Source organism: Vicugna pacos, chromosome 19, assembly GCF_048564905.1.
Source record: "Vicugna pacos chromosome 19, VicPac4, whole genome shotgun sequence".
Classification (NCBI taxonomy): Eukaryota; Metazoa; Chordata; class Mammalia; order Artiodactyla; family Camelidae; genus Vicugna; species Vicugna pacos.
Window position 1 is genome coordinate 19,656,096 of NC_133005.1, and position 18,482 is coordinate 19,674,577.

The 18,482-nt window shown below is 43.7% G+C and overlaps 1 protein-coding gene, 1 non-coding gene and 1 pseudogene across 2 annotated transcripts; 2 read left to right on the forward strand and 1 right to left on the reverse strand.

Annotated features, from left to right (window-relative positions):
• LOC107033810 (EEF1A lysine methyltransferase 2-like) lies at positions 1-1,618 on the forward strand (annotated as a pseudogene).
• A 3,684-nt stretch (positions 1,619-5,302) lies between these two features.
• On the reverse strand, positions 5,303-17,910 carry CHGB (chromogranin B). Its single transcript, XM_006207364.4, has 5 exons — positions 17,823-17,910; positions 13,608-13,654; positions 13,034-13,127; positions 6,704-8,391; positions 5,303-5,564 (listed from the first exon to the last, which is right to left on the reverse strand). Exons 1-5 carry the CDS (start codon positions 17,869-17,871, stop codon positions 5,481-5,483), a joined length of 1,962 nt encoding a protein of 653 aa, XP_006207426.1. The 5' UTR covers positions 17,872-17,910; the 3' UTR covers positions 5,303-5,480.
• On the forward strand, positions 5,766-5,837 carry TRNAA-GGC (transfer RNA alanine (anticodon GGC)). Its single transcript has one exon. It is a non-coding gene; the product is annotated as a tRNA-Ala (tRNA).
• Positions 17,911-18,482: the final 572 nt, after the last annotated feature.

The window sequence follows — 18,482 nt, forward strand, 5'->3', positions numbered from 1 at the left end:
ATGGACAGGTCAGATGGCAAGAACTGTAAGTCCTAAATAGCTACTTAAAGAGCAATTGATACATTGTTAACTGGCCCCGTTAACATTTATTAGCCACTGCTTTTTGACTATGAGGAAGTGCCAAATCCTTGAAGCGCAGGAAATTAATATCATGTACTCCTTTTATTTTGGCCTCTTTCACTGTTCCATTAATAACCTGGGCTTTTGGCATTTAGCTGAGATATCAAAACAGAACTGGAAAGATTTTGACATTTCATTTTCACATTGCCAAAAAGTTAACAAGGCACTGAAGATACTTAATTTCAAAATGTAGGTGCGCTCAATATGTTGTATGTTTGTCCACTTAATGTTGTCATTCTAAACCAACACCCTTGGAAAAGCAGAGAAATGAATCCAGGCGGTGGAGGAAGTGAGAGCACAAGGCCACTTGCCTTCTGGGAATACTCTCCCCAAACAAGTAAGTCTAAGTAAAGTGGCCTCTCACCTTTCTCTCCCATCAACTGCAAGTGACACAAAGTAGCTAAAGCCATATGATGACCGATTCGAGGAAGAGAAGAGCCAAAATAAGAAAGAGTATGATTGCTTTAAACCAGGGGTCAACAGAACACAGCCCACAGACCCAATCTGTTTCCCCCCCCAGTTTTCATATGGCTTCAAGCTAAAATCTGTTCCTTCCATTTTTAAACGTTTAGGGGAGAAAGCTAAAGCAGAATAATTTTGTGCTAAGTGAAAATTACATGAAATTCAAATTGCAGTGCCCATAAATGAAGTTTTATTGGAACGCGGCTACGCTCATTTGTTTTGAGTATTTTCCATGGCTGCTTTTGTGCTTATGACCGAGGTGAACAGTTGTGACAGGGACCATATGGCCCTCAAAACCTAAAATATGTGCCATCTGGCCCTGTGAGGAAAAGTGTGCTCGCCACGAATTTAAGTGAAGCGATGATCTGACAGGAGAGCAGGGTTTCGGAGTGTGGAGGGGGGCTGGTTTGGAGCCAGCAGACCACTGGTGCTGGGGCTGAACATGGTCCCCAGGGGGCAGTCCCGGAGCGGATGGCTTCACCCCAACTGCTGGGGACCTGCGAGCACTGGGATGCTGTCTATGAGAGACCTGCAAACTTTCCAAGAGTATGGAGATATGGGAGATCTGGTTTGGGAAGAAAGTATGAATCGACTAAAGTAGATACAAAACCGCAAGATTCCCCTTGAAGTTTCAGTGCTTGATAGTGGAACTGGAAATGGCAAAAATCTGGTTTCCTTAATATTACTGGAATTGATTACTCTTCCTTCAGCAATACAGCTTTCCGGAAGAATTATAGAGAAAGAAGCTTTATCTAACATTAAGTTAAATGTAGAAGACTTTTGGAATCTTCCAACAAAGCTGTCTGGATTTCATATTAATATTGACAATGGAACTTTTGATGCTTTGAGCAACTGACAATGCGATTGAGCAGGAGAAGCATTGTGTGAAATCTCTCTCTAGGCTGTTGAAAAGTGAAAGTCTTTTTTCCTGATAATCTCAAAGGATTTAAACTTTGAAGAGCTACTGACACCCAAGTTCAGCTTTGGAGGCAGATCTGGAAACAGTGTAGCAGCACTGATTTTCCAAAAAATGTGAGGCTTTTCATTGGACAAATTGTTAGCTTTTTTAAAAAAAAGTTCCACATCAAAGAAAACCTGACACAGAAAATCTAAGTGCAAATAAATGCTTAGTAAGCACACGATTTGCACATGTTGAGTAGATAAAATGGGTTGGTGAAAAAAAAAATCATGACCATGTAAATGGTTGGTCAACCAAGTATAATTTAAAATTTTCTTTTGTAGATATTTTTCTTTTTTATTAAAATTTTTTTTCCTGTAACTGCTGAAGAGCTAAAAATTTTTAAGCAGTAAATGAATTTACAGGGGGTAAAAAAAAAAAAGATGTAAAGTGGAATCCAAAGCTCTTTCTCATTCCCCTGGAACTACTGGCAGCATTTGATGCATTCCACACTACCCCCCCCCCATATGACAGTTTTCCTCTCTTGGCTTCTAGGGCATATGGTGGATCCCTGATACATTTTTAGCCTTTCTTCTGCCATCTCTGTTGCTGCCCTGGCTCAGGAAGCCATGGGGAAAGAGCGGCCTGGTGGCCAGCCTGGCAAAAACAACTCCAGACCCCCATTCTGAGTGGCCGCCACCAGCTACCAGGCTTCCTTCCAAGGCACTAAGCTCATAAGAGCACCCCCCATCTTCCCTCTTCCCTCCCCTCCCCGAGACTGAGCAGGCTACAGCCAGCAGAGGCAGTTGGGTTCTTTAATATCAAAACAGCAAAAACAAAGTTGAGAGAACCCCACTTTTTACTCCCCAAGCCACACAAGAGCCTTCCTGACACCTTATAACCCTGTGCCTTGCACCAAGTAGAAAATAAACTCCAAGCAGCTGTCAAAAAAAAAAAAGAAAGAAAGAAAGAAAAGAAAAGAAACAAACCTCAAATATGAAAAAACTCTAAAATAACTACAGGTGGCTACATCTGCAGAGGGATTTGGGGGGAGGGTGGACGAAGTCCATTTGTTTGCTAGGTACTTAGGGTGCCTGGCAAAGTACCACATGCTGGGTGGCTTAAAACAGAAATTTATTCTCTCACAATTCTGGAGTCCAGAAGTCCCAAATCAAGATGTCAGCAGGGCCATGCTCCCACTGACATTTCTAGGGGAGAATTCTTCCCTGCCTCTTCCAGCTTCTCACCCCAGACATTACTTGGCTTGTGGCTGCATCACTCCAATCTCTACCACTATTGTCATTCACGTGGACGTCTCTCTTCTATGTCTGTGTTAATGGCATTCTCCTCTGTGCATGACTGTATCTAAATTTCCTTCTTCCTGTAAGGATACTGGTCATTGTAGATATGGGCCCACCCTAATGACCTCATCATAGCTAGATTACATTTGCAGAAACTATTTCCAAATAAGGTCACAGTCATGAGTGCCAGGGGTTAGGACTTCAACATAGGATTTTGAGGCACACAATTCAACTCATAACACTCACTTTAAGTCTTTGAAGACTACCTGATGTTTTTACCATCAACATCTATTATTTTGATAAAGGAGGGAAAAACAGTGGCCTGGGTAATCCTTGACTTCTTTTCAAAGAAATGGCAGCACCCAGAGCTCCTAACTGCAGGCTGCTGAGCACCGTGGTCAGGTGGGATTCTCTTGGGCATCTCCTGCGTCCTTGATAGGTCATCTGTGCCTGTACAGTCCTCTGACCTGAAGTGTTTGCACATTAATATGAAGGGGTGTGCTGGTGCACAGGAACTCACCAGGCAGTGGGCCAGGGGGAAGCTGTGGGAGCCATGTCTAAGCCTGGGGCGCCATGCGGGGCTGTGCTCCATCCGCCAGCAGCTCCTCCTCATGAGCAGTGCCCACCGTTGTGTGTGTGTGTGTGTGTGTGTGTGTGTGTGTGTGTGTGTGTGTGTGTGTGCGCGCGCATGCACGCACGCACACTCATGCGCAGATGTGACTTGCCAAGCTGGCATTTGGTGCATTGCAATATTTCTCTCATCTAGTGAGTGAATGTGTTCATTTTGGGCCCCTTGAATTCTCTTTATTTAGGCAATGATTTGTTTCCTAGTGGACTGCAGTAGAGAAAATGGGGAGACATATTGCACTTGGGTGTGTTGCAACGTGTTAAGCATTTCCCAGCATCTTCCATCAAGATACAGTTGCAGATGGGTTATAACCATAATATATTAAAACTGAAGTTGTGTTATTTGCCATAATATAAACTTGGCTTTGAATAATTTCTTTGGTTGGGGTTTCCCAGAAGCAACCCCCTGAGATAAGAAGTTGAGGACAAGCAGTTTATCTGGGAGACGATACCAGGAAACACCAGTAGGGTCGCCAGTGGGCGTGTGACAGGGAGGTAAAAACATGATTAAGGGTGTATCAGTGAGCAGGTCACCACTGTGGCACCCGGGGCTCCATCCCCTGGGGAGTTCTGGGAGGCATCATAGACTATGTGGCTCAGAGTTAGTACATCTGAGGAGTGTGGGGGCTGGCCTGCTTGTTATGGGTTGAATTTTGCCCCCAGAAAAAGATGTGTTGAAGTTCCAACCCTCAGTTCCTCCCAATGTGACCTTATTGGAAATAGGGTCGATGTAAATGCAGCTAGTTAAGATGAGTTCATCCTGGAGTAGGATGGGCCCATCATCCTACAGGACTGGAATCCTTATAAAAAGAGCATCATGTGAACAGAGACTCAGAAAGAAGATGGTCGCGTGAAGATAGAGGCGGAGATTGGAGTGATGCAGCCACCAGCCAGGGAATGCGATAAAGCTGAAACTCTCTCGGAAAAGTCTGTCACTGAAAGTTAACCTTGAGGAGACTCTGGTTAAATGATCACAGGCTATTCTTGACTTAGCCAAGTGGAGGAGAACCAGGTCTTTGGGATGAATAAAAGTCATGAGTGGTGCCCAGACTAATTTTTGCCACCTCCCAGAGAACAGCTCTTCACCTGAACTGCCAAAACTGTAGTCATCAACCAAGTAGAAGCCACCATTTGTGGGGAATGAAACGACAAGTAAAAGGAAGGAAAAGAAGAAATTGGCCAACTGTCCTGCTTTGAGAAGCTGCAGCGAAAATAATGGTAGCAGCCAGCGTTCCTTATTTACTAATGAACCTGAGCGCAGAGAGGGAAAGTAACTTGCCCAAAGTCACACAGCTATGTAGAGTCAGAGCACTGTCTTCTTACAGATAAGCCCTGAGGGTCCAAGGATCTGTCTGGCTCAGCCCAGACATTGTGATTCCCAGTCTGGAGTTCTCCCTACTACCCAGGCTTTCTCCTCAGCCCTGAAAAATGATCCTTGGCGGGCGCCTCCCAGAGCTCTCTAAATTATAGGATTTTTAAGTTAGTGTCTTATTTTTGAAACAGGTTCTTCAAGCCTATTTAATCTTTTTACAGCCTAGGGGAGCAGATACCTTTTACTAATCTCTTTCTCTTTATATCCTGAACATTCTTTTCCTTCAAAGGGTTGCATTTCCTCCCACTTATTTTTTTTTCCATTCTCCATCCAAAGGCCAACAAACCAACCCATCTTAGTGCTATGTTTGAGAATTTACTTTAAAGAATGGATCTGAAAGCCACGCTCCTCCCTGTTAACCCAAAGGAAGCTGAGAGCATGAAGCTTTTGGCCTCAGGTGAATCTTTTATTATTTCAAACTGAGACAAGCATTTTTTTTTCAAGGACAGTAGCACAGTCATTGTCACAAGCATGTTAATACATCTATTTTTCAATAAAGAATATGCTACAAGTCATGCTATTCATATTTTCCATAGCATTCTGGCAAAAATTAAAGACATTTCCAGTTGTGTCAAACATTTGATGAAAAGTAAATTCTACTTTCTGCCTTTGGGTAAATACATGTTGTCTTTCAGTGAAGTGTTGGAAAACAGATAATACGAGGGCTGCTTCTTAAATCTGCCTTTTGCTCCAATGCCCATCAGCCCCTTCGGTTACCACTGAACTTCTCGGCTATTTTCTGTAGCTCCAGATCCATCGCAGCCAAATTTTCAAGTTCTTTTTCCTAGAAAATACAGAAAAGTTAAGGCACGAGGTCCCAGATCAATTTACTATGTTGTTGTTTGAGGGAGTAGGAAAGGGGCATTTTTGATAAGTCAGAGGCTATACCAGCTACCCTACATCAGTGGTTCCCAAAGTGTGGGCCCCTAACCAGCAGCAGCAGCATCACCAGGGAACGTGTCAGAAATACAGGTTCTTGGGGATAGGGGGTAGAGCTCAGTGGTAGAGCATGTGCTTGGCGTGCACAAGGTCCTGGGTTCAATCCCCAGTGCCTCTGTTAAGAGGGAAAATAAAAAATAATAACAAATGAAATAAATATAGTTTTTATTTTATAAAAGTATTTTTTAAAAAAAGAGAACAAAGTTTAAGAAAGAAAGAAAGGAAGGAAGAAAGGAAGGAAGGAAGAAAGGAAGAAAGAAAGAAAGAAAAAGGAAGGAAGAGGAAAGAAAGAAAAAAAAAGAAAAGTTCTTGGGCCCCACCCAGGACCACCCGAATCAGAAACTTTAAGGGCTGGGAATCCCTCATGATTCTAATGGACATTGAAGTTTGAGAAGCACTGACCTACATAACAAATATTGGGAAAAAACATTGTTAGGGAAGGCAGGGCTCTGATATCACCTCTCCCACATGTCGATGTCTGATGGTTGTAAGCTGGGAGATGACAAAGATAGAACAAAGCCACTAATTTCTGTATCATCTATTCTTTCCTACCCTGAGAAATAGTGATGAAAAGTCAAATGACTAAGGAGAAGACACAGACCAGTGGTTTTCAACCTCGGCTGAACACTGGAACCACCTGGGAGCTTTAAAAAATCCTGATGCCCAGGAAGCATCCAGTACCAAACAGACAGACCCTCTGGAGTTGGGTCCCAGATGGCAGTGATTTTTCAAGCTCTCCAGGCGGTTACAACGCGCAGCCAAGACTGAGAAGCACTGCAGCCGGGGGAGGTGGACAGGAATGTGGACAGTGGCCAGATGCCAGGTGGAGACCAAACCTGGAGCTTGTCTCTGCTCCTCTGCTAGGGGTACAGTCTCACGATGACTAATTCCCGGCAGTGTCTTCCCACTGACATCAGATAGTCTTGTACATAACACATTCACATTAACCATCTGTAAGATTTAAGCCAAAGCCCCGTACTGTACCTCCTCCTCCGTCAGAGCTCCTTGGCCAGCCCTCTCCTTCTCATTCTCTGCCGGGTGGTGTGGGCTCGTCTGCTCCTCGGAGTCATAGAAGTCTGGAAACTCAGCGGACTTCTTCCTGTAGTGAAGGAGCCGGTCCAGCTCGGCCACTCTGTCATACTGCCTTTTCACGTCCAGCTTGGGGGCGAGGTTTCTCGTCTCATATCCCCAGTTTACATCCTCCTCAAAGGGCTTTTTCTCCCACCAGTCATAGTTGTATTCTGGGAAGAAATTCTTCTCGTTCAAGGTCAGCCCGTTTTCCTCTTCTCCCTCCAGAAAATTCTCATCCCTGTTGTCTCTTCTCTGAAAATGGCTGCTCTGCCACTGCGGAGGGTCGTAGTATGGACTGAGTAGCTCCCCTAATCGCTTCTCAGTGATGTGCCGGGGAGCATACTGTCTGCCTGGAAGCCTCGCGTCCTCCCTGTTCTCCTCCGTGCCTCGCAGGTCCCCCTGCGGGGGCCACTTCCCCTGGGCTCCCTCCTCGCCGTAGTTGAGGTAGCTTCTCAGCTCGCCTTGGGCATGCCGCCTTGCCTGGTCCATCTGGCTCTCCTGAGCGCGGCTGCGGGCTTCACCCAAGAGCCGTTTGTCTTCTGTTGTGTCCGGGGTGGCGTAGGCGCCCGGCTCCCCGCCCCGGGCTGTGTGGCTGCGTCCCCCGCGGTGGCCTCGCTCTCCCTCACTCCCGTCGCTGGATCCGAGCGCCCTGTTACTAAGCTCTGAGCGGGGACGGTTCCCCTCGTCCTCCTCCTCTCGGTTCTCGTCACTGGGAGGCCTGGGGGCCCGGGGCTCTCCACTCCCTCGGCCCCCAGCTCGCGCCCCCTCCAGGTCCCCGGGAGCCTGGACGGCTGGGTAGCTCCTCCCTTCCTCCCCCAACTCAGGTTCTTCCTCGGAAGCCCGGCGGCGGTGGGTTGGACGCCAGGCTCTCTTTGCCCCGCCGCTGGCCGTGCCCACGTCCGACTCCTCGGGTTCCTGGCGGGGGTGACCGCTTTCCTCCCGGGGGGGATTCCCTTCCTGGGAGGACCTGTCCGGCCTGCTCCTCCCGTGATGGTGCCTTGGCCTCGAGCGTTTGTCCACCTCGGGGCTGGCATCTTCCTCACTTTCCTCGGATTCCTCCTGGCCCTCGGGTCGGCTTGCAGGCTCTCGGGGCCGTTTCTCGGGGCCCCCTGTCTCCTCCTCACTCTCCTGGCTGCTCCTCTCCCGGCTGTGCGTCTTCTCAGGGCCTCGGGCACTACCGTGTCTGGACACAAACTTTTCAGATGTCTCAGCCCCCGCTGGGTTCGGCTGGTTGAGAAAAGCCATCTGTGTCTCTCCTGGCTCCTCGAGGTGCCTCTCCTCACTGCCATCTTCCCCATGCTCCCTTTTCTGATACGTCTCCCCCTTGCCCTTCTCAGAGTGGCGTGACCTTGCTTCTGTGGCGACATGGCTGTCAGAGGGATAGAGGCTCCCTTGGGGCTCGCCTGCACCCTCTCGGCTGTGCCCACCTCCCTCTGTGTCGGCCGCTGGAGGGCCTTGGGTGTCCTCCCCTGGAGCTCCCACGTCCTCCCTGCTGGAGGCCCTGTGGGCTTCAGAGGTGTCAGCTGGGTCTCTTAACAATCTGACTTCAAACCTTGTGTTTTCATTTTCACTTTTCTCTTCATCTTTGACCTCTTTTCCACCTATAATGAAAATAGAAAAGACCAAGAATAACTTCAGAATTGCTTGTGCTCAGTAAGCACCAGGCTCAGTAAGCACCAGGCTCAGTGATCACTACAAATCCTGAAAACTCTGACACTCAGGTCATTTTTAAAGTTAATAAAGAATATATTGAGAAGGAGGGTATAGCTCAGTGGGAGAGTGTCTGCCTAGCAGGCACAAGGTCCTGGGTTCAATCCCCAGTACCTCCATTAAATAAATAAATAATAAACCTAATTACCCCCTTCCACAACAAAAGTAAAATAAATAACTTAATTTAAAAAAAAAAGACTATACTCAGATTACTTTTAAAAGCCAATGGTATGAAAACTCCTTAGCTGTGTTTAAATCTAATAACAAATTCTCTATGTATTTATTTTTTCACAGCACCCAGCAAGCATCTTTCATTTGTTCAATGACCAAATTGAAACCCAAATATGGGTTTATAAACTACTAGAATTTAGAACCAGAAGAAACCTTAGAATTCGTGTAGTTCAGCCTTTTCTTTCTGCGGACAAAGACACTGAGGCTCAGTGAGGTGTAATTCAGGACCATTCTTTCCATATTTGCTCTAACTAGGAGTTAAAAAGTTAGTATTGTGTAAATAGCTCTGACTAGAATCCAGCCAAGTAAAGTTAAATAGCTAAAGTGGGAAATATCAGATTCAAAGGATTAAATTTTTTAAATTATTGGTTTATCAGACTTATGATCCAATCAACTGTGTAGGCTCAACACAGCAGTAAGTGACAATATAACTTAGTAATTGGTGATAAGCAGGGTGTGTATTTCTTCCCTGAGAAAACTGCACGGCCGTGGAAAGGACCATTTCTTCCCTCACTCAGATCCCATCTGTTCAATGTGTGCTCAAATGTTGAGAATGAACTCCAGTATATTGAGTTATCTTTGTATTGCACGAGTCAACAGTAGTTGGTATAACATTTTAACTGAATGCTGTTTTCTCCCATCTTTTCCAAATGTTGACAGCTCCTTTACTAAATCCTCCTTAACTCAAGGGCATCCCTTGAAAGGAGATATGCAGTTAACACTGTCTGAGTTGTTAGCTGGGAGGGCTTGAATTTCAACTTCTGTCATTGAGTTGACATAGAACACCTGAAGCCAAGGCTGCGCACAGCTCTGGGCTGCTGTCTGCACCATCCAGTGTGGGAGCCACCAACCCTTTGAGGACTTGAAATGTGGCTGGTCCAAGCTAAGACATGAAAATGTAAGCAACCACCAGATGTCAAAGACTTCAAATGAAGAAAAGAATGTAAAGTATCTCACATTTTCATATTGATAATATGTTGAAATGGTAAGATTTTGAATGTACTGGCTAATACATATTATAAATATATGGGATGTATACAAATTATATATTGAATAAAATAGATTGGACAAAACTAAATATATTATTCAAACTTATTTCACCTGTCTCTTTTTACTTTTTTTAAATGTGGCTACTAGAAAATCTGAAATTATATTTGTGGTTCACATGATATTTCCATTGAACGGCTCTGATGAGTCATTTTGAACTGACATTCACAAAATAGGAAGAGTTGTTCTGTTTTGCAAAAATGTCCAAGAAATGGCAGACAGTCTATACCTCTCTGCTCAAAGTCCAGCCTGGTGTGGTAATATTTTCATGTTTTGTAAGGCAACTGACCTTTGTAATTACCTTCATAATGTCCCTGACCTTTCACACCAGGACACCTGAGGGCTGGCCCCCCACCAGTGTCTTTGCCCTGTAAGAGCCAGCAGTGGTGTGAGCCGCACTGGGGCGGGGCGGACCAGGTAGGAACAGGTAAGCAGGGAGGCTTTGAAGCAGATCCCGACGTCATTCTGAGAGTTGGCTGAAATAGCTCTGCTGATCAGACAGAATCTCAGCTTTCCAGGGCAGAGGCTGTGTGGTCCCTTTCCTACTGCTTGCTGGTCAGGAGGAGAAGTATTTTTATTTTTTTCCAATTAAATGTGTGCTGCTGTAGCAGTTTGCTTGAGGCTTAGCACTTCCTCCTAAATTTAGCTTTAAGCCCCTGCAGGTGAGATCAGAGAAGGGCTGTGATGATGAACCAGTCTTGTCAGTGTGTTAAAACCAAGGTGTTAGGCTCACCCTTACTTCAGATAAAAAGAAGAAAATGTACCTTGCATCCCTAAGTGTCATGTTGCAAAGATGATCAGACCAATCAGGTCAAAGAGATTCTTACACCTGTTAAAATATTGGACTATGCGTTCCCTAAGGTCTCTTCAAGCCATAAAACAATGATTCTTCCCTACTCCCCAAATGTTTGTTTGCTCACTAAGTGTATGCTGGCCCCAGAGACATGCTGGAGAGTGAGGATGCAGGCGGAGATGGGCTGGGGGTGGGAGGGAAGCTGCGTGAAGGAATTCACCCACCCAGTTGGCAGAGAGCTCCACCAGTCTGAGGCATATTGGCAGGAGAGAGAAAACAAGAATAGGACAGAAGTTATGAACCGTTAGCCCTGAGGCAAGTTCTGCTTGGCCTAAATAGCATTTTTGGTAAATTTGAATCCAGAGGTAATACTTACATGCCAGGAGATATTGTTTGAAAAATCCAAGTTTTAAGTTTTTTGGAAAAAAGTTTCCAAGATCTGATAATGGAATCTGTATTTTTCTCACTACAGTGTTGAAGCTGAGAAATATCTTCTCCCCCTTAGAACAGGCATGTGTCTTTCAGTTTGTGAGTCACTTCCCTGTCTTGTTTCACTCCTTTATGTTATCTGTCTGTCTGGCCCTGACTGGTGTTTGAGTCTGGTTCCCCAGAGGAGTTCTTAAATTTTCCTAATCTTAGCATTCAGTGGCTCTCTGGGTGTGATATCTCCAGGGTCCTGATAGACATGGGCCATTTGATTTTTATCAGTCTTCCTGGGGCTCTCTCAAGAGATGTCAAAAGACCCCAGGGCACAATTAGTGATGAGCAGAAACTGGAATCCTACATCCACAGCCTGAGGGCTAAAAATCTGAATCTCGGCAAGTTAGCAGAGCCCTATAATTGACAACTCTTCCTAAGCAATCATGGTTCTTGGATGACCTAGTGTAATACACCCCAAATTTTTGCATCCATTTGGTAAACAAAGGGGAAGAGAGATAGCAGAGGGATCCGCCCACAGGAGCAGACTTTAGTTTCTGCCCAGGGACCCACCCTGCTTTCCTTCATTCCCTGCAATGGCTAATAAGCTCATTCTAATAAACCCATCGCCATAATTGCTGGAAAGGAAAGTTGGGGAGGAACTTAGAAAGAGGTATGTAGGCTGGGAGTGGCAGGGAATCTTCCTTCCACAATGCAAGGGGTCCCTACCCCGGCTATTTTACCCTGAAGCCCCCAATGATGGATTGAGTCCTCCCCTCCCAGGTTACTCTTTTGGCCAATCACTAATACTTGTTTTTATAATTTTGTACGTGAGGCCCCGTGTGTAGCAATAGTAAAAGAGTATTATTTTGCAATGAGAGATTTTGAGGGGTGAAAAGAAAGAAAGAAAGAAAGAAAACTCACTGTTCCCAGCCTGACTAAAACTTTAAAAGCAGAGAAAGGTGTTGAAGAGAATAGAGCTTTTCAGATTTGTTTGGATCAGTTTGACCTCATGCTAGAAGAGACTGCATAGTTTTGCAAAATTTATATTTTCATGTCAACTCCCAGTGAATACTGCTCATGTCACAGTTCACATTTTGTTTTCAACATAAGCTGTTTTGTATAGAGAAAACGTCCCAGTCTAGACTCTGAAGGCCGTTGCTCTGACTACTTGGATGCTGAGTATACCCTCACCCCTTCCAGTTCTCAGGTCCAGAACTCCTGATACCATTGGGTAATACCTCTCATTATAAAAGGGGATGGGAAGGGATAAATTGGGAGTTTGAGGTTTGCAAATATTAACCATTATATATAAAATACATAAAAAACCATGTTTCTTCTGTAAAGCACTAGAGAACTGTATTCATATCTTGTAGTAACCTATAATGAAAAAGAATATGAAAATGAATACATGTATGTATATGTATGACTGAAACATTATGCTGTACACCAGAAACTGACACATTGTAACTGACTGTGCATCAAAAAAAAAAGTAAAAAGCTATGCATTAAAATGGCCTAACCAATCAGTCATGTAAACAGGCCAGATGCTTCCCAGTCACCTTTCCAAGCTTCTAACTCCTCATTGTCAGAAGAGTAGAAGGCAAAGAGGAGAATAATTTTTGTTTCCTTCTGTCCTATCATCTTTCAATACTTCCAGAACACTCAACCCCCACCCTTGTCTAATCCTGAGCAAGCACTCCCCTTACCTCCTTCCACCCAAAGGAAAGTCTGTTCTAAAAATCCAAACTCTGGAATCAAGAGCTGATGGACATCTCAAAGACTATCATTGAGTTCAACTCCCTCATTTTACTTTGAGGAAATAAGCCCAGAGAGGCGAGGGATCTTCCCCATGATCACACAGCTATTAAGTGAAAGAGCAGGGACTAGAAGCCATATCTTAACCCACAGATACTGATCTAGCCCGTACTCTTCCCACCGCCCCCTGCTCCCTGTTTCCTGTGGAGGTAAAGTGGAAAGTGAAAAGGAGGCAGGAGCAAGGACCACTGAAGGGACAGATTGCTCCTGCAGGGTAGGACACTTACTCTTCCTCAGGATTTGTCGGCACTCAGGGGTGATGGGTGGAGCGTTGGACTTTGACAGGGCACTTGAGAGGACCTCGATGATGCAGCGAGTCACCTAGAGGGAAACCCGAAAGCAGGTTGGCAAAGCTGGCGTCACTGGGATGCCGGACTACTCAACCCAGGGTTGCTGTCGAGAGAGGCCTGGCTATGTGACCTATGCTGATGCAGAATCCTTGGGTCGGGAATGTGGATTTGCAGGACTGTAATGAAGCCTCCTAGGCCTCCCCACAGAGCAATGCCAGAAGGCACTGGGTCAAGGCTATCCAGAGAAGAAAAATAAAACCCCACTTCTGAACAGGTTAGAAGAAAAATGGTGTGATGACAGCTATTCAGGGCACTAAAACATCCAGGAAGGAGGGAAAAGCTCGGAGCAGAAGAGGTATCCCCTACTCCTATTCCCTCAGGGATGAAAACTCAGCTTTGTTGCACTGGGCTTTTGCTGTTGGTTTATTTTTGTTTCTTGTTTTGTTTAGTTTGGTGTGATAAGGAGCAGAACCTAGAGTCTAGATTAGTCCAGACTTCCATTGCAACTTACCATTTCTTCATTGTGGTTCCTGTTATCCACTGGCATAGAACTGACAGCTTTGAAGGAGAAAAAGAATGGGAAATGACTTGAGTTGATTTTTTGGAAGCTCTGTGTCTCCAAACTCACAAAATCACCCCACCCCCAGCACTGTTACTTGGAGAAAGGAGCGGAGTCAGAGCTGAGCAGAGTGGAGAGAGTCGGGGATGACTGCCCCAGGAACCAGAATTGCCCCCATTGCATGTATACACATACACGCACACCCACAGAGCTGTTTTCCCTAACAATGTCATAAATATGATTTGGAAATGAATGCTATCTTATATCCAATATAAATCAAATCCAGACAAGAGGAGCCTTTGAAATACTGACAATGTTCTGTTTCTTGATCTGAGGTGTGGATTACACAGGTGTGCTTGATGAGTGAAAAATTCAGTAAGCTGTATACTTATGATCCATGCAGTTTTCCATGTGTACATTATACCTCAATAAAAAGTTTAAAACAAACCTAGTTTAAATGAAAAAAAGTTGCCTTCCTCAACCCTTCAAGCCTACTCAAAACGGGAAAAGATTTGTGATTCCCACTGCCTCTTCCTGTCCCCAAGAATATATTTTCCCTGACATCCACTTCTTTACAAAACCGTGGTCATGATTATATCATACAATTAATTACTTTGTTTTTAACCTGTCGCTTCAGCCTTTTCCTGAACAGGTGTGCTTATGTGTCTCTATCAGTGTTTTTTCTCTTCCCGCATGTTGACTGCAGCCATGCAAAGAACACGGGAGGTAGCTAATTCTACCAGTACAGTATTGAGTCCATAATATCACACGCAAATAGGTGTTCAACAACTGGTTTATGAGGACATTGCAAAAAGACAAATTTTAATTTGTTTAAATAAATTTCATGAGATTCTGTGTGTTTTAAATCGGCGATTGCAATGCTTTTGTCTTCTTAGGAAATGCGGCAGGTGTTTTAAATTTTCCAGTGCCATGTTTTTTTTCTCTTTCAGAGTTGCTTTGATTTTTTTATCCTTTGCTTTCACTTTGTTCTGTCTAAGCCCTTTCCAGTGGAGAAGCTCAAAGCATTCACGTATAGGCCCATCTCCACGGTTCTCCTGGCTCTCCCGGAGGAGAAACTGCTATTATGGCTGAAGAAGCTCAGTGTAAACAATTCTTCTAGCTCCCTGAGACAAGCAAACAGCTAGCTGGAGCAAGAGCAAAACTCCTGGACATCAGAGATGGAAGCTGCTCAAATGGAGTTTATTCATAACCGGCAACCTGAGCTTTCTTCCCCAAATATTTGCTCTCCAAGTCTCTTTAACTATCTTCTCCCATTCAATTACATATCATAGGGCTTAATATAAAAGTAAAACTCCTATTTCACTTACTCACCTCACTGAGTTTTCCTTTTCAAAGTATGGTTTGGGATCTACTTCAGTTGTTTCAAGAGGTCTAACGTTATGCAGCATGTTAAAATCACTTGTAAAATATTTGAGAAGTGGTTAACAAGGTATGAAGACCCCATAGTCTTCCAGAAATGTAGTTCAGACACAATCTGGATGGCCCACCTTTGGCACCCAGGGTCTAGTATGCTGGGCCATTAATTTTATTCCTCAAATGGCTGTTATTTGAAAACATTCCCACTTTGGCACTTACTCTTTCCACCTGAGATCTATAAAATCCTCTGAAAAGAAATAACAGAGAATTACTTCTATAATAAACTAGAATATTCCTTTTAAAAATCTAGCCTTCCTACACTTTCTTTGGTAATGTAGTTTCTTGCTAATAAATTTTCTCTTTTTCCCTCCCAAATGCATAATAGATGCTTTTATTAACTATTGGTATTGCTGAAGTATCAACAGCCATCTGATTTAGGGGGAGAGAAATATTTTTCTTTTGTGACTCTAAACAATTTGTAGCTCATGTTTATTTTTAATAGATCAGTCCTGTTTTCCTGATGGAAGCTCTTCAGATATCTTTGTGATGGAAAGGAACTAAGGTCTTCTTATGAAAGCATAACATGCATCTGGTAAGACATCGAAGTTCCACTGCATTTCTTCCAATAGAATCTATGGCAGCAATGTAATAATCAAAGATATGTTGGTACCCCTAAAGTAGCTTAATTTATTTTTATATAAGGTAAGAGTTAGGGGGCACAAAAGAAAGCCCAATGATTATGATAAAAGTGAAGTAGTCAAATAGCAGAAAAATTTTCAAATAATATATGATAAATCTGAGAATAACTTTCAAAGTATTAATATCTCATAAGACTACCAAACTAAGGTTCAATCCCAGAATGAAAATACAGCTATGAAATAACAAGTTATGCAAACTCTTTTGAATGCAGAAACCATATTACCCTGTATAATATGAATATCATGTAGCTCCCTCACACATATTAATTTTTAGAGTGCACAGTAGCTACCATAGGAAGGTGTAGCTCTCCCTCCAGAAGCTCTTAAGGGTAGGGGATGAACCAGATGGCTTCCTCTATTTTCTCCTGTGATTTTACTAAATATCAAATTCTACTTGAAGTCTACCAAGTATTGAAGGTGGTGGGAATGGGGAATGACTGCTAATCAGTATGGCATCTCTTTCCAGGGTGATGGAAAAGTTCTGACATTTAATAATGGTTAAGTAATCTGTGAATGTACTGAAAAAAAATCAATGAATTATGCACTTTAAAAGTATGGCTTTTATGGAGTGTAAATAAATAACTCAATAAAAATTTTAAGAATATAATGTCCCCATTTTAGTATTCTCTTGAATATTCTCTTGAATAGGAGCTGTAAGTATATTCCCACTATAGTTAAATAAGTCTAAAAAGTGACAGTGCTTTTTAGGTCTTTAGTACAATATATAGCATAGATTCAGCCTTTAAAAAATTCCTTTATGCAAATATTTTTGACCAGAAAGGACTCTAAATAAACATTCATTTGGCTTTATTTAATTAACTTGAGAGCATTTATAGGCAATTTATAAGAGTGACAAGAATTTTAGGAAATTCTGAATGTATGCAGCTTTCAATAGAATATATTACCACTGGCTTTCATTTTGTCTTTACATTTGGGATCCAGTGATAGCTGTCAATGAAACCTTCTTATTCATGAATGGCAATACCTCAATTCTAATTAGGAATCTCAATCTCAGATAAGAACAATATTCTATGAGATCAGTAAAACAGCAGAAGAAAACCTCCAGTTTAATCTGTGGTGGCATATTTACTTCTCAATGGTCTTAATACTCATAGTGACTTCACTGCAACACAGACACACACAGACACACACAGACACACACACACACACACACAATTTCCACCCCCCCAAATCTCTACAAATCATTTCTTTAAGATTCAGAGTAATTTGAAAGATTAATCCCACAATCTTCTACACATAAACAGACACTGTGAAATATCTACTACTTGAAATTTCATCCTCCCAAATTGACAAAAAAAATTTTCTACTACTCCAATGACATTTTTCTGGTTTTTTATACTCACTGTTTTTCAGGAGTACAAAAGTCTAACTATCTACTGCAGTTTCCATTTATAACTTACAAATGGATTTCCTCTCCCCAGAGACAAAAATGACAAACACAGAAAAATATCACATTAAACCGTTGCATACTTACACGTGAACACACACATACATTACATATGAATGAGTTAAGAAAAAATACAAGATATCTTATACACATATATACATAAAAGACCTATTTTTGTCTCATTGTATTTTAATAATAATAATGAAATAAATTATACAGTTGTCGACTAGTATCATAATACAAGTACTCCTGTCTCTCCGATGTCATCTGGCTTTAAAAAGTCAAACTAAGTATTTAATTACAGATACAGAATAAGACTATAATAACGTCTCTCTTAAGAAAGTAGAGAGACTGTGACATTTTAGAAGTGAGCACAAAATGTGGGGTTTCCTTGGAGGCGCAGGCATGCTTTTCTATCTACAGAATACTCTGATTTGGAAAGACTGAGACTCGTTTGGTTGGGCTAGGAAGCCCTCTGGCTATTTCCAAGTAAGACGGTGGGGTAGGGAGTTGAAGGGAAACCACCCAGGGAAGAGAGGAAATTAAGGACCTCAAGCAAGAGGGATAAACCTTCCATCAACACTCCCTTTCCCCCGGTATCCGCCAGCCGAGATGCCCAGAGCGCCCGCCGAGACACGGACTGGCGCTGTCCGCGGTGCTGAACGGCCCGCCAAGCCCACTCACCGGCCAACATCGTGGCTCCCAGGAAGCCAAGAAGCACCGCGGGCTGCATGGCCCGGCTCGCCCGAATCTGCGCGGAGAAGAGAATGGCAGCCGGAGCGGTGAGTGAGATGCGGACGGAAGGCGAGATGAAGAGACTCCGGGAAAGCGGCCTTGTGTCCTGGTTCCCGCAGTGTGGCACGGTTGGCGCAGGCCCCGCTCTTTTAAAGGGCAAGCCGGGGCCGCAGGGCCGGGAGGGGCGGGCACCCAGGAGGCGGCTCCCGCTCTCTCAGCCCTGACGTCACGAGGCGGCCCACCGGGGCAGAGGCACAAGTAGGAGGAAATTCACGCCAGTCCAGTTGCCTGTGTGCTCTGGGTCTGGGGCGGGGTGAGGAGTAAGGCAGAAGAAGGAATGGAGGGGTGAGGGTAGGTAGTTCAAATCTGAGTCCAGGGGAGAGGTGAGAGATCCTGCTTAGATTGCCAAAGCTTGTTCTTCACCTTCCCTCTCCCCCAAACTTCCATATCTAGGAACACGTATTTCAGGCTGTGCATGTCTTTTCATTGTTGTCAGTTGGTCAATGGCCAGTTCCAATAGTCAGACTTTCTTTTTTTTTTCATTATTTTATAAACTTTTAATAATTTTACCGTTGACATTTACCATGTACCAGAAGGTGAAAAAAGCCT